The 15,348-nt window shown below is 35.7% G+C and overlaps 2 protein-coding genes across 2 annotated transcripts; both read right to left on the reverse strand.

Moving 5' to 3' along the window:
• Nucleotides 1–279: 279 nt before the first annotated feature.
• LOC149905460 (heat shock 70 kDa protein cognate 4) lies at nt 280–4,209 on the reverse strand. Its single transcript, XM_090106746.1, has 3 exons — nt 4,049–4,209; nt 3,370–3,577; nt 280–2,123 (listed from the first exon to the last, which is right to left on the reverse strand). The coding sequence occupies exons 2-3, from the start codon at nt 3,575–3,577 to the stop codon at nt 358–360; spliced, it is 1,974 nt and encodes a 657-aa protein (XP_089962872.1). The 5' UTR covers nt 4,049–4,209; the 3' UTR covers nt 280–357.
• A 4,437-nt stretch (nt 4,210–8,646) lies between these two features.
• On the reverse strand, nt 8,647–14,741 carry emei (transmembrane protein 161-like emei). Its single transcript, XM_090106639.1, has 9 exons — nt 14,632–14,741; nt 14,185–14,547; nt 13,633–13,712; nt 13,118–13,333; nt 12,290–12,406; nt 11,690–11,830; nt 11,143–11,317; nt 10,446–10,709; nt 8,647–9,640 (listed from the first exon to the last, which is right to left on the reverse strand). The coding sequence occupies exons 1-9, from the start codon at nt 14,632–14,634 to the stop codon at nt 9,518–9,520; spliced, it is 1,482 nt and encodes a 493-aa protein (XP_089962765.1). The 5' UTR covers nt 14,635–14,741; the 3' UTR covers nt 8,647–9,517.
• Between the last annotated feature and the right edge of the window lie 607 nt (nt 14,742–15,348).

Here is a 15,348-nt window from a genome sequence, read left to right on the forward strand (position 1 = left end):
GATCTTGCTTCACTATGGTACACCATTTATTTAAAGTAGATACATACAGAATTTATTTTAGTCTTAAATCAGTGCAGAAGTTCTTATAAATGGTTTCATAACTAATCATGTTAAAATAGCTGTTGACTGTCGTTCTAGAATTTGATGAATTTTAGATTTTTCATATGAATAATAGTATTGAGAATATTATGTACTGTATAAAGTTTCAGAACACATTCATTATTTAGAATAATTCATCATATTGTGTATCTTGTGAGAGTATAAAAGAAAACAAAAAAATAAGTTACATCATTTATTTTGAATCAGGAGGAGTAACACCTTATCGGAAAGGATCTTATATTGTGAAAACTGGAATGTTTAGTCAACCTCTTCGATGGTGGGGCCTGCTCCGCCACCGGGCGCCGCGCCAGCAGCTCCGGGGGCTCCGCCGGGGAAGCCGGGCATGCCGCCGGGCATACCGCCGGGCATGCCGCCCGGCGCTCCGCCCGCGCCCTGGTACAGCTTCGTGATTATCGGGTTGCACACGCCCTCCAACTCCTTCTGCTTGTGCTCGTATTCCTCCTTGTCGGCGAGCTGGTTAGAGTCGAGCCATTTGATGGTGTCGTTGCACTTGTCGAGGATGATCTGCTTGTCAGAGTCCGTGATCTTGTCCTTGAGCTTCTCGTCCTCCATGGTCGACTTCATGTTGAAGCAGTACGACTCGAGCGCGTTCTTCGCCTGGATGGTCTCCTTCTGCTTCTCGTCCTCGTTCCTGTACTTCTCGGCCTCGTTGACCATGCGCTCGATCTCCTCCTTCGACAGGCGGCCCTTGTCGTTGGTGATCGTGATCTTGTTCTCCTTGTTGGTCGACTTCTCGACGGCGGATACGTTCAAGATGCCATTGGCGTCGATGTCGAAGGTGACCTCGATCTGAGGAACGCCTCGCGGCGCGGGGGGAATGCCGGTGAGCTCGAACTTGCCCAGGATGTTGTTGTCCCTGGTCATCGCACGCTCACCCTCGAACACCTGGATGAGCACTCCGGGTTGGTTGTCGGAGTATGTGGTGAAGGTTTGAGTTTGCTTGGTGGGAATGGTCGTGTTACGTTTGATGAGGGTGGTCATGACACCTCCCGCGGTTTCGATACCGAGCGAGAGGGGAGTCACGTCCAACAGAAGAAGGTCCTGAACTTCCTCGGACTTGTCGCCGTGCAGGATAGCAGCCTGAACGGCAGCTCCGTATGCGACGGCCTCGTCAGGGTTGATGGATTTATTGAGCTCCTTGCCGTTGAAGAAGTCTTGAAGGAGCTTCTGCACTCTTGGGATACGGGTTGAACCTCCGACGAGTACGATGTCGTGTACTTGGGATTTGTCCATCTTGGCGTCGCGCAGCGACTTCTCGACGGGATCCATGGTGGACCTGAAGAGGTCAGCGTTCAGTTCTTCGAAACGCGCCCTCGTGATGGAGGTGTAGAAATCGATACCCTCGAAGAGAGAGTCGATTTCGATGCTCGCCTGTGTGGATGAAGAGAGAGTTCTCTTCGCCCTTTCGCAGGCGGTTCTCAGCCTACGGAGGGCCCTCTTGTTGGTGGTGAGGTCCTTCTTGTATTTCCTCTTGAACTCCTGGACGAAGTGGTTAACCATGCGGTTGTCGAAGTCCTCGCCTCCCAAGTGAGTGTCTCCGGCGGTAGACTTGACTTCGAAGATACCATCCTCGATGGTCAGGATGGACACGTCGAAAGTACCACCGCCGAGGTCGAAAATTAAAACGTTACGTTCTCCACCTCCCTTCTTGTCTAGACCGTACGCAATCGCAGCAGCAGTCGGCTCATTGATGATTCGGAGAACGTTCATGCCAGAGATGGTACCTGCATCTTTCGTGGCCTGTCTTTGTGAGTCGTTGAAGTACGCTGGAACCGTGATTACTGCATTCTGCACTGTTTTGCCAAGGTATGCCTCAGCTGTTTCCTTCATCTTTGTAAGTACCATTGAACTGACTTCTTCCGGGAAGAATGTTTTGTCCTCGCCCTTGTATTGTACCTTGATCTTTGGTTTGCCACCATCGCTGATGACATCAAATGGCCAGTGCTTCATGTCTGCTTGCACTGTAGCATCCTCGAATTTGCGACCAATAAGACGTTTGGCATCTGTAACAATAGAAAACAACTGTTGTAGAACAAAGCTCATTTCAAGCAATTTTGACTAAATTTTATAATTTCTCAGATTAATTTTATCATTCAATATTTTCAGAGACTCTAGTCTAGTATATTGGTTATCATCATAATTAATTTGATGCAGGCTTGGTTAACATTTCATAAGTTTTAATTAAAATTTCGTTTTCTAACTATTAACTATAAGTTTCTTGCCCTGGCTCGGCATGAGTAATAAAGACTGATTTATATATTACTAACAAATTAATTCATAATAGAATTGACCCAAGTTAAAAAAGTATAAAAAATAGCAGTAATATTCTCAATAAATGCATTCTAATGGTAGGTAATATATTTTTTAGAATCTGTCAAGTAGTTAATCAAATTTATTGCTACCAACAAGTTTTATTTATCAATCCCATCAAAAATGTGTATGATACTCATAAAGCAAAAATTTTTATCAATGAATATAAGCAAGATAAAAGCTTGATATAAATTCTGATTTATGTAGCATCATCATTATTTTAGGATGAATTACAAATTATTAATTTTATAATGATAGCATAATTCAACGATATTCATATAAAAAACTAGCTTCCGCTTTGGAACGACTTTGTACGATTTTCCCCGTTCCCACAAGAATTTCGGGAAATCCTTTCTTAGCGGATGCCTACGTCCTAACATCTACCTGCATGCCAAATTTCAGCCCGATACGTCCAGTGGTTTGGGCTGTGCGTTGATAGATCACTATATCACTTTTGAGTTTTATATATAGATGAATCGTGATTTAAGTACAAAATGTTAAAATTAAAATATGATTCAAGTTTCATATTTATACAAAATACAAATATTCAAGGCTGTCTTTGTTTTTATAATCATTCATCATTCATTTACACTATCAATGAATGATTTTTAACCTCAATAAATTCTTAAGGTCATACACATGCAAAATGCATAATTCTGTACATCTTACATAAGTATAACTAAGTAATCAAATTAGCGTGCAACAAATAACTTGCATCGACTTAGGGCCGATTTTTCAATGCTTGGATAAAACTTATCCGTCTCAATTAAGTATTACACGATAATATTAAAATGTCACGTAAACTGTCAAATACGGACAATTAGAATACGTTTTTAAACTGGTAGTTTTATACATTATTCGACGAATAAGTTTTAACCAAGGATTGAAAAATCAGCCCTTATAATCCTTTGTTATCTAACCGAGTGGTAAAATACGTACCGAAAATGGTGTTGTTGGGGTTCATAGCCACCTGGTGCTTGGCGGAGTCGCCGATGAGACGCTCGGTGTCTGTGAAGGCAACGTACGAGGGCGTTGTCCTGTTGCCCTGGTCGTTGGCGATGATTTCCACCTTTCCATGCTGGAACACACCCACGCAAGAGTAGGTGGTACCCAAGTCGATACCTACGGCTGGTGCTTTTGCTGCCATCTGCAAATAATCAGTTTGTTATAGCGTGGGACATATGCATTGCCGGCCGAGCGGCCATAACGTAAAATCGATACGAACGTTCGAGAAAACTCTACCAGTTTATGTGAATAGTGAAATAAACTGAAACTATTCACTACCGTAACGCAAATGCAATTACACGCGATTACTATTTAAGCCTTTTATGGGTTAAGTCCAAACACGTGGGAATAAAATGATAACCCACGCCAAATGGAGGACCATATCGATTTAGTCATTCCAATAACCGCATTTATGTAAAATACGAGAAAAGAACGAGATTTTCAGGAAAAGTTAACGATAGTTAATGTGACTCATCACTAATCATTTATGGAGTTCAAGGATCTTCCGCTGGAAATTTTTCCCTTTGGAATTTCTTTGAAATTACATCAGTTTATGAAAAATCATATATCCACAAAATTCACATTAACCAATAGATATAGAAAATCAACTTACTGTGTATGCTTTATAATTATTATCACTTCAATAGACTTAAATAGTAGAACACTTAGCAAAGGTGCGCGATTGTCGGCCTCTTTTCACGAAATAAGATGGCGCATACGATCGACCAAGTATTTTATATGGACGCGCGTAATCACTCGACGTCACTAGGATATTCTGGAATATTCCCCGGATCCACCAATGAGCTTTCGCGTTCGTCACCCCCTCGGTTTGCTATTGGATAAAATTTGGCGCTAGCAATGCAGCCAACCTGCAGATAAAATGGCTGCGTCACTTTGTAGGGATGTACGTAACTAAAAAATATCGACATTGTATTTTTATTTACAAAATGTCTTCTTTTCTAATTTCTTAGGTTTATCGACGTTTTTGAACAAACATAAATTATAAATACGTGTATTATATATAACAAACTTATGTAAATTTCACATAGTCTGAAATGCAAACGTTAATCCACATTTGGATTGGGGACCAATTTTAAATTAATTCTTTTTAGTACGATCATTTGTTCAGGTTTAGGTTTTGTTAATTTTCTAATTAACACTTACTAGACTATCGCCAGTGTAGACAGTAGATATTTCAGGAAATACAATCATAATTAAATACTAATTTAATGTATACTTCGAATCGTTACATCTTGGTTTGACTGCATTTTATAGTTAAGAAACACACAATAGGCATGACGACAGTATCCATAAATGATCGTATTAGTGTTTTTAAGGGAAAATGTATAATAAATAAATTAAATATAGCGACTTAGAAATCTTAAAAACATTAAGATTAATGAGATTATCAATAAAATAAAACATTGAAATTCTGAAGTTCGCCATTTTGACTAAAACACGCGTGACGTCACGCATAAGTAAACAACTCACGTCAGATGTATTTTGTTGTTATGAATATGTTGAGAATACGCATTTTTATTTATTTTCTATTGTTTCACGTATGCTTTATCGACTCAGAACAGAAATATAATTGCGAATTCACGAATACATGGTTCGGGATTCTCCGCGCCAACTTTATACAATAATTTCTTATTATTTTTTCGCTTGAAATAATTACTAACACATTTTTGAGCATTATTTTTATGTGGATTCACACTGCAATACTGCACACCACTTATAAACTTTGTAATTCGTTTCTATAACACATATTAAATAAAGACTTTTTTAATTTTCTTCGCAATGCGTACAAATAATTACGTATTTACCAAAGTTTGACGTCACGCCTACGCCATGACACCTGCGAGCTGTTTTGGCACAGATATTAAATATTTTTTGAAAAATGGCTTTAATCTTCGTTAAATTTAAGTATATTACCGAAATATAGGGTTTTTCTTGTATAGTAAACGTATACACACATTATGGAAGAGAATTTCAAAATCTTTCGTCATGCCTATTCACTAGTTCCACTTTTACCACTTTATTTAGATTTTTATTACAAAAACCTGACGATGATGTTTCGAAATCGGTCGTAGTTTTTGTAATAAAAATCTAAATAAAGTGGGACTAGTGAATTGTGTGTTTCTTTAGTATAAATACGTACTTATTATTTACAGCAATTATTAAATATTATTATTATAATTCTCTGTTCCATAATACTCGGGTACCACCAGAAGGACGGTACCCGGATCTTTGGAAGGCTTACGTGGGGACACGGATCCAACACGCAGAGGCCCTTTCGAGAATTTTACTGTGTTATGGGACACCAGCCGCAGCCTGCCCATGACTGCACTATAGAGATTCAGCCCTGGGCAGTCCACGGTCGATGTAGGACTATTGCAGGGTATGGAAATCTAATAACTGGGCTATGGATTGGGATGCTAAATGGACTGGTATTGGGGACTATGGGAAACTATGGCACCTGCCTTTCTACTAAAAGAAAGTAAAAATATGTTGGCAGGTGGTGACTCGCCCTCTCACTGTATGGGCCCCCGAAATAAGTCGCTGCAATAGTGCGACAAGGGGGCAACATATTGTGAGCAGCTAAGGGTGGAGAGGCGTCCCTGGACTTTAAACTACGATCACGCGCTCCCTGAGGGTCCAGCATCACGTGCCCACTCGCCACTTATGATTCGCATCCACCCTTCGAGCTAAAAGCTCTCGCGACTCCACTCTGGCCGGCCGGTAAAGGCAAGTCAGAGGTGGGGGTCCTGTCCTCGTCAGGCTTCACTCCAACCGGCCGGTGAAGGCAAGCCGGAGATGAAGACAGGGGCCTCCCCCGGGAGCACTCGGTTCCCGCGGGGTCGCTACTCCCCGACACCCCGCCACAAGGTGTCCTACGGGTTGACTGACTGCACGGGTGGAATATCTATTGTCACGTAAACAATAGATATTCCAACCGTGGGCGATGGGGTCGTCACATCCCTACGCCCTTATTATAATTATTATTATAACAAACATATATTACATTAACGTTGAAACCGATATTAAATAAAAAAGTAATATAACTTTTTCTCGTTTTGTTAGCATTTTTTTTCTGCTTAGAATTATTGCTTATTTCACCAATCCTACTAGAAATATCAATATAACATTATATTCTTATCTGAACATACTACAGTTATTCTATTAAGAAAATTGATTTATATAAAAGTACCACCACATCCTACTAATGTCCTCCTAACTAAAAATAGTCCATTACCTGCTAATAATTTTTCTATTAGTAATGAATGTGAGTATCGATATAAATTTTACATCACTACGAGAACAGATAATAAATTTCTGTAATGTGTAGACTAAAAAAATGATTGGTGGTTTCGACTTTCGAGAATATTTTAGATTGCACATGCTCACTGCAGTCCTCTCGTTAGAGAGTAGTATATTCTTTGCTGCAGTCTTTGTACATCTAATCAATACCGATGTGTCACCTTGTTTTTCCTGCGTGTAAATTAATTTTTGGACTCATTTTACAAGATTTTACACAATAATTTCATGAATTTCTACATGCACAACATTTGTTTTGTATACCAATTAATTACTTACCTACTGTACCTACTGCTTTTAACTGCATCACCCTAATATATTTTAGTTTATTTAATACATAATTAAATATATTAAAAATAATTGAAAAAATTAGTTGAAATCGTAGTAATAATAGCTCAATGTTGGAAATATTTTTTTTTCAAACCCATTGAGGTATTATTACTACGTAGTTACAATGTTCAAACCAGACTTCTTTCAATAAACTGTGGTTAATTATTTACTATTTCCATTTCTTTGGTTTGTGTAAATATATTATTGAGTTATAGCCTACTTATAGGATTTCTAACTGATTTGACCATGAAACACCCTATTCATATCTTAAATCTTACCAACTATTTTTTAGGTAGTAAGTAGGTACCGGCGAGCATGTGGGGTACATGCTCGCTGGTAGGTACTTACCTATCCGGCACATTTTTCGATGTCCCTAAAATAGTTCTTATCTATTTTCATCAGCTATTCAAGTTTGTCCGAAAATTTATTTAAAAAAATATGATAGTTTGAGACGGTCATGTCGTTTTTTCTTCTGTCGTAGCAAAGTAGTTAGACCGGACTCTCAGTGGAGTTTCGTTTGCAAAAATCGCGGACCTAAATCTGACTTCTGATATATATTGTATAGATCCCAGACATCCTATAGACAGATGTTGCCAACCAGTTTTGTGGTCCCCCTGCCCGCACCCCGGTAATTAAATATGGCATACAAAGAAAAAAATAAAAATTTCCAAAACATGCCGTGTGGGGTATCAAATGAAAGAGCTTATTGAGTAGATCACGAATATATAGCATACTATATACATTTCTTACACTTTCTCTAAGATTTTTTAGAAAATTTACGAAAATGGTCCATTTTTGAGTTAACTTTAAACCACTATAGATTGAAAACTCATGAATATATTTTTTAAATTATTATTTTAAAAAATTAACAATAGTCCATTGTTTACGATTCAATATTTCGTACAGTGAAATAGTTGCATGGGGGAGTGGGGGGAGCATTCAAAGATGGCGAGTATATTTTCAAGTTCATATAGTATATAGTTATTTTCATCAAATCCACCACATAGCTCACTTATATTATATTACGAACTATTGAATCATAAACAATGGACTATTGTTAATTATTTAAAATAATAATTTAAAAAATATATTCATGAGTTTTCAATCTATAGTGGTTTAAAGTTAACTCAAAAATGGACCATTTTCGTAAATTTTCTAAAAAATCTTAGAGAAAGTGTAAGAAATGTATATAGTATGCTATATATTCGTGATCTACTCAATAAGTTCTTTCATTTGATACCCCACACGGCATGTTTTGGAAATTTTTATTTTTTTCTTTGTATGCCATATTTAATTACCGGGGTGCGGGCAGGGGGACCACAAAACTGGTTGGCAACATCTGTCTATAGGATGTCTGGGATCTATACAATATATATCAGAAGTCAGATTTAGGTCCGCGATTTTTGCAAACGAACATCTCCTTGGAGCCTGCTCTAAGTCCTATTTTGGTTTTTACAAAAGTGTAGTTTCCAGTAAGATTTTAAAAATAACAGATATTTCATATTATTATTTGGCTTGAGTCAGTACCTATGTTAAAGGGCATTTTAGTAAATAAATTACACATCTTAAAAAAGCTTTATTGAAAACAACACAGTACAAATAAATACTCTTATATCTAAGAGGCTTATCATCTATGAGATAAACTTTTTAGTCATGTCCTAATTTGGAGGGAAACAGTCAAATCAAGCAAAAGATTACCAGTATTTAGAATGAAATTTTAACACATAAATGATAAAAATTTATATATTTTTTGGTCATTCAGTCATTTTGTATTCAGTATCTTTTTTTATCTTTGTTAAAATGTAGGTATTTAGTTATATGATTAGTGTACTGTTAAAAAAAATGTATCATATTTTTGTATTGTTTTGTAATTTGACTTAATTAACTGGTAACCCTATTCATAACGCTTCAAACGATATACATAAAATTCTCACACAATAAACACATAATAACAAAGGTAATAATAATTTTGGGACATTCACTAAGACTAGCATATTGTTAGTAACAAACATAACAAACTATTTTCAATATTGTACTCTATCTATCTTTGTGCGTTTATAGGTTTTAATAATATAATGTAGGGGTTGGAAAAAAACAACATGAAATTATATTTTAATTCGTATTAAATATTTTAAGTTTCCTTTCACATAACTCAAAGCTCGATTATTTATTTATTCAAAACGATGAACTAACTATATTGAAATATCGCCAATTTCATACGTATCTAAATTATTAATATGAAAATAAATACTTAAAACATCACTTCATATTTTGTCATAATATTAAGATTTCAATTTATTTTTTCCATGTTATATTTAAATTTTTTTACTAATCAGTACGGAGAATCCATCAAATCATTTAATTCAAACACAATCGGTCCAGCCGTTCTTGAGTTATACAGGGTGTAACTAAATTTTTTCTTTAATTCATATATTTAGACTGAAGTACGGAAGTATGTTTGATACAGAGCTCCCAATGATGTTGTTAGGAAGAAAGAAAAGAGGGTCCACCAGCAGCCGAAGCCAAGAACTCCTCTATATACGGTTGTTGTTAAAATCTGAAAAATGACCAACATGAAAAGTTAATTATTTTTTATCATTTATTGGCATTTAATTTGTATTGTACTAATAATAAAAAGCTGTAGTTTGTTTGATTGAACGCCTTGATCTCGGTAACTACTATTTCGAATAAAATGTGTTAGGCTGTTGAGAAGCAAGAATAAAAAAATTCCTCATTAATTTTGCAAGTAAAGTTGTAAGTTGCCTCTCGGACATCAGTGAGAGTCGATGTGCTGTGCATTTCATTTAATAATAACAGACGTCAGACTAACAATAATTTCTGTTCATCCATACTAATATTATAAATGCGAAAGTAACTCTGTCTGTCTGTCTGTCTGTTACTCAATCACGCCTTATCTACTGAACGAATTTGCATGAAATTTGGTATAGAGATATTTTGATACCCGAGAAAGGACATAGGATAGGTTTTATCCCGGAAATCCTACGGGAACGGGTTTTTCTTTGAAAACGCGGGCGAAGCCGCGGGCGGAAAGCTAGTTAGAAATATATGATTTACTTCATCGTTTTTTCATTTCAATAACAATTTATGCCTGACTCATACATCAAATAATTTCTTTACTTGAGTTATTAAATTACATATTTAAAAACATAATATGATACCACAAAATGGCGCTGAATCGATCCGATCTATTCGAACCGATAGATATCGATAAATACAAACGTCTTAATTTAGGTTTTTAATTTTTTAAATTATGTATGACGTCACAATGGGAGCCGAATCGAATTTTTACTACACCTATGACGTAACAAAATGGCGGCGAATCGATCCTATTGTTAGCTCACCGTCTTCAGGTTCTCCCACGCCAGCTGGAAGTGCTCCGCGGGCGGCCCGTCAGCGATCGACCCGTCGTTGGTCGGCCCGCCAGCGGTCGGCCCGCCAGCGATCGGGCCGCCAGCGGTCGACCCGTCGGCGGTAGGCCCGCCATTAAGCCCCGCCCAGCTGTACGCGCCGAGCGTCTTGTACATCAGAGCGAGGTGCAGACACATGAGCATGGGACAGATGTACTGTAGCGCGACCACGCATAGATAGTAGAACACGGACGCTATCTGAAATTTAAATTTAGAATTTACTAGCGCGCGCTTGGCTGGACTTTTTCTTTCGTAAAAATTCGTGGGATGTTGCCGTAATAAAAAATAATGCTGGAATTAAAAAAAATAATTAAACACATACAACAACAAAGTTATAAGCACTATATGGTTTTTTTTTCTTTCTGAGGTATGGAACAGTAAAAGCGTCGATGTTTTGTAAAAAATAATTAATAAATATTTACAACCATATATATCACTCATGTATTACAAAAAATAATAATGTTATTAATTTTATATGCTTAAAACCAAATTAAAAAATCCATAGATTGTTCAGCTACTACAGAATACTAAAAAAAAAGGAAATTATGTTGAAAGAAAAATAAACAGATTTTCCTAATATTTGTGTACTTAGATGCAATTTAGAGCCCTCTCGATTATAAATTCCACCTACCTTCTTCTGCAGCTCCACATTCGTTATCCTGCCGGCTTCTTTCTTCTGCTCCTCCAGTCTCCGGTAAGCCATGTCCAGGTAGACCTGCATCTGCTGCGGCATCAGCACCAAGCGGAGAACAACAGACATCACTATGAGCATGAGACGCAGCGAGTCATATTGGTCTGATGTCATGCTGCAATTTTTTTGGTGAAAAACTATATGTAAATGTGTACAGAAAATTTATGATGAATTTGATGAAATAAATGTATGAAAAAGAGACATGTTGTTTTATTTTATCACATTTTCTCTTTTGGTAAACGATATTCTAAAGTCTAAACTAATATTATGAAGAGAAAATATTTATTGAATCCATTCCAAAACAAAATTGAATTGATATTTTAAATCTATTACATTTTAGGAAAAAAAATTATTACTGTAGAATCTGGGTAATACATATGGGGTATATTTTATTCAAACACTACAAGACTAATAACTTTTAAACTATATTTATAATTTTTCAAAAGTCTACAATCTATAAAATGGCTAGATTTAATTTTAAACTCACATAGGTGCTTCCATTCCACTAAACACTCTGACGGTAAGATAGTTTCTTGTCACCGGTCGCACCCACATAAGGGCTAGGATAAATGGCATTGCAAAGTTTAAATTCAACAGAAGCGCTCTTAGCTTATTGTCACCATAGTACCTGTAAATATGACAAAATTAAACATGTAAGCAAATAAATAAAATACATTTATTTTAAGTTTAATTTTGAACTAAATTCTATATAAGTATGATATTTCACACAAAGAGGGAATACTGATAGAATTAGGTTGGGTTAGACAAGGGTTCCTTTTACCTGAAGATATTTTATTACAACAGTAAATCATATAACAAGCACAAAACAAAGTAAAGAATTTCGAAAAAGTCTTATTAACCCATTGACCACCGAGCGGCCCGATCGGGCCGAGACACAATAGATTTTCTATTGTGTCTGTGATCCGAGGACTGACGGATTAAAGTATTTGAATACACATTACCTACCTATATTTACTTAGACTATTTTTTGCAAATTTTTAGTAAACTGAAAACTAAAATGAACACTACATGGATTTCTAACTATTATAAACCATTTATTGATATGGGATTCAAATATAACACTTACCTAAGTGAATCCCAGTGCATTCTCGCTACTCTCAAACCAGGGAAAGTAAACAAGGTACCGATAATAGCTGCCCACACAGCTAGAGATAATTTCAGAATTAACTTGGAAGCTGGTCCTCTGTAATTGAAGGAAATTTCCTATTAAAGTCAATTAAGAAGTGGTTAGTTTTGGATTGCCTCCTTGGCATAGTGGTTGACGCGTGAGCATAGAACCGAGGGGTCCTGGGTTCGATTCCCGGTGGAGACGAAGAAAAAAAGTGTCTCGGTCTGGCAGGACACCTACTTGACCCTAAAGAAAATCGATAAGTGAAACAGATGTATAATGCATCTGCCCCTTACCCCACTTGGGCACATGGGACTTCACTTTTTAGTTTTGGATTGGTCCTTTGAAATATAAAAAAGAAATGTTGTGTGGTTTTATGAAACCACGGTAAAAGTGAAACTTAGGCACAAAATTATCGTATTTGTACGATAATGACTCCGAACACTGCTTTATACCTACTCGGCAGCCGACCGTCACGCGACATGCGCTACACAGACCAAAAAGTTTGAGACGATGCAATAAAAGTTTCACTTTAAAAATTACTAACACTTGAAAGAATGTCAGTAATAATGTAACAAGACTATACTCTCTAAAATAGACATGAGATTTGTTATAAAAATAAAAATTATTATAACATATTCTATTTTTTTAACAATGTAAGTAACTTAATTTATTTATATTTAAGAGAAATCCTTATAAACTTAAAGCATACTGCTTTAAACTGACCCATTGAAAGTTATTTTCAAAATACCCACATACACAATATTTATATCACAAAATACTTACACAGAACTCAAACCTTGATTCTCTAGGAACTTAGAGGCGTTCTCATAAAAGCTATCATATGCAGGGTCGACTCCAACCTCCAGGTTGCTGTCGTCAACAATAAGAACCATCATAGCGATGAGTAGGAACACGCAGAATGATACAATGCATGTTGACCTCTCGCCGATTGACTCGTCACTTGTGAAATACTGCTTCGTGAGGGAGAGCAATATCTTACTGTGCGTGAGTTAGAGAGAAATTATTGATGTTTGTTAACACTGCAACTGTTAACTAGTTACTTATTTTATATTCGAAGAGGTTAAGTTTCAATATAACTAGTTTTAAACTTAAATACATATAATTATTAAACAATGTAACAAAGAAAGACTTGTCCCAACTACATCATAGAAATTAAATTTTTGAATTTGAATTAAACAATTTAATCTTCTTTATGTTCATGTTCATGTTGCTAAATAAATTTTATACTTGTATTAGTAGAATTTTTCCAATAAGTTTTTATATTTTTCAAAGGATACAATGAGAATAACACCACCAGTAAGCACCATACCATACTTAAATTAAATTCATCTATCAGTGGAAAATATGATGTGTAGATCTGGAAAAGAAACAGGATTAATTAGAAAGTTATCAATAATATTTAAAGAAAATTACTTAATTATATACACTGACTAGCTGTGTGCTCTGCGGTTTCACCCGCATTGCTCTGCTCCCGTTGGTCTTAGCGTGATGATATATTATAGCCTATAGCCTTCCTCGTTAAATGGGCTATCTAACAACGAAAGAATTTTTCAAATTGGACCAGTAGTTCCTGAGACTACGTTCAAACGAACAACCAATCAAAATCTACAGCTTTATAATCTTCTTATCTTATATATAAAAATGAATCGCAAAATGTGTTGGTAAGCGCATAACTCGAGAACGGCTGAACCGATTTCGATAATTCTTTTATTATTATTTTCCTTGAAGTACGAGGATGGTTCTTATGTAGAGAAAACGTAAACATGTACCACGGGCGAAGCCGGGGCGGACCGCTAGTATTAATATAAATTAAATGTAGTATAACTTACCTCAGACATAATATAAACTATACTAGAATACAGTGTGAAATCAATTATCCATATATATTCAGTATAAAATCTTAAGTGAATTACATCTAACGGTGACACAGGAGCTTTTTCTAAATGTATATCCAAATTTCTAGGAACATGAAAAGTCTCCGGTTTCCCATTCTGTTCACTTTTGCTACCTTTTTTTCCTTTCGGCTTGTCTTTCGGCACTCCCGCCAATGTCTTTAACTCGCTATTATCTGGATATAAATATCTGTACAACCCTTGAGAACATAGTAACCATCTTGCAAATGAATAATTACCCAATTTTTGTATCACTGATACCATTATAAGGGTAATAACTAGTTGAGCTCCTAAAAGCGCCTGAAAAATAAATTGGTTTTGATATTTAACTATAATTAGAAAATAAATGTGTGATATGAATGTATAGATCTTGAAGAAACACACCATGGTAACCAATTATCATTTGCCGTTTATTTCATTCATGATCTAAAATTAATAAATTATTTTTATTTTCATCCGGGATCTTTAACCTCAATTTCTTAATTTAATTTGATGTTTAGCGCATGGTGTGACCATATATTAGAAATGTTGGAAATAAATAATTGAAATTTTATAAAGAAATATTCGATTGCAAGGAAAAACTAAATGTTAAATATTTATGGTATCTCAATTATAATAAGGCTCTGTTGTGTGTTTATTTTTATATATGTATTAAGAAAAAATATATTTATAAGTTACACAAGATAACATATTTGCGTACAAAGGATAACTTTGACGTTAATATCAGCATACAAATAATTACCCAATTTTAGGAAGGTTTATTCATAAAACATGAAATCAATCGAGCTTATTATAAATCAAAACGATACTTAAATCATTTATAATCATAGAATTGTTAAAAAGAAATATTGTTTGATTAATAAAATAACAATTTTAATTTAATTTTCTTCCATATAAAGTTTTAAATAGAGTAATACAAATATTATTTGATTGATCTTAACGCAATCTTCTTTCATTATGTTTAATATTTTATCAACGAAAAGGTAAAAATTTAAAAGTGCACTGGTTGATGGTACTGTCAACTGTCGACTGTTGTAAATTTCATAAGATAAGTTAGTTGAAATTTACTTTATGGCGATAGCAACACTTGCCGCGACTGCG

The sequence above is a fragment of the Colias eurytheme genome, chromosome 10 (genome assembly GCF_061535395.1).
Source record: "Colias eurytheme isolate Ceu_HAF_F1 chromosome 10, ilColEury1 Martin Lab GWU primary, whole genome shotgun sequence".
Lineage (NCBI taxonomy): Eukaryota > Metazoa > Arthropoda > Insecta > Lepidoptera > Pieridae > Colias > Colias eurytheme.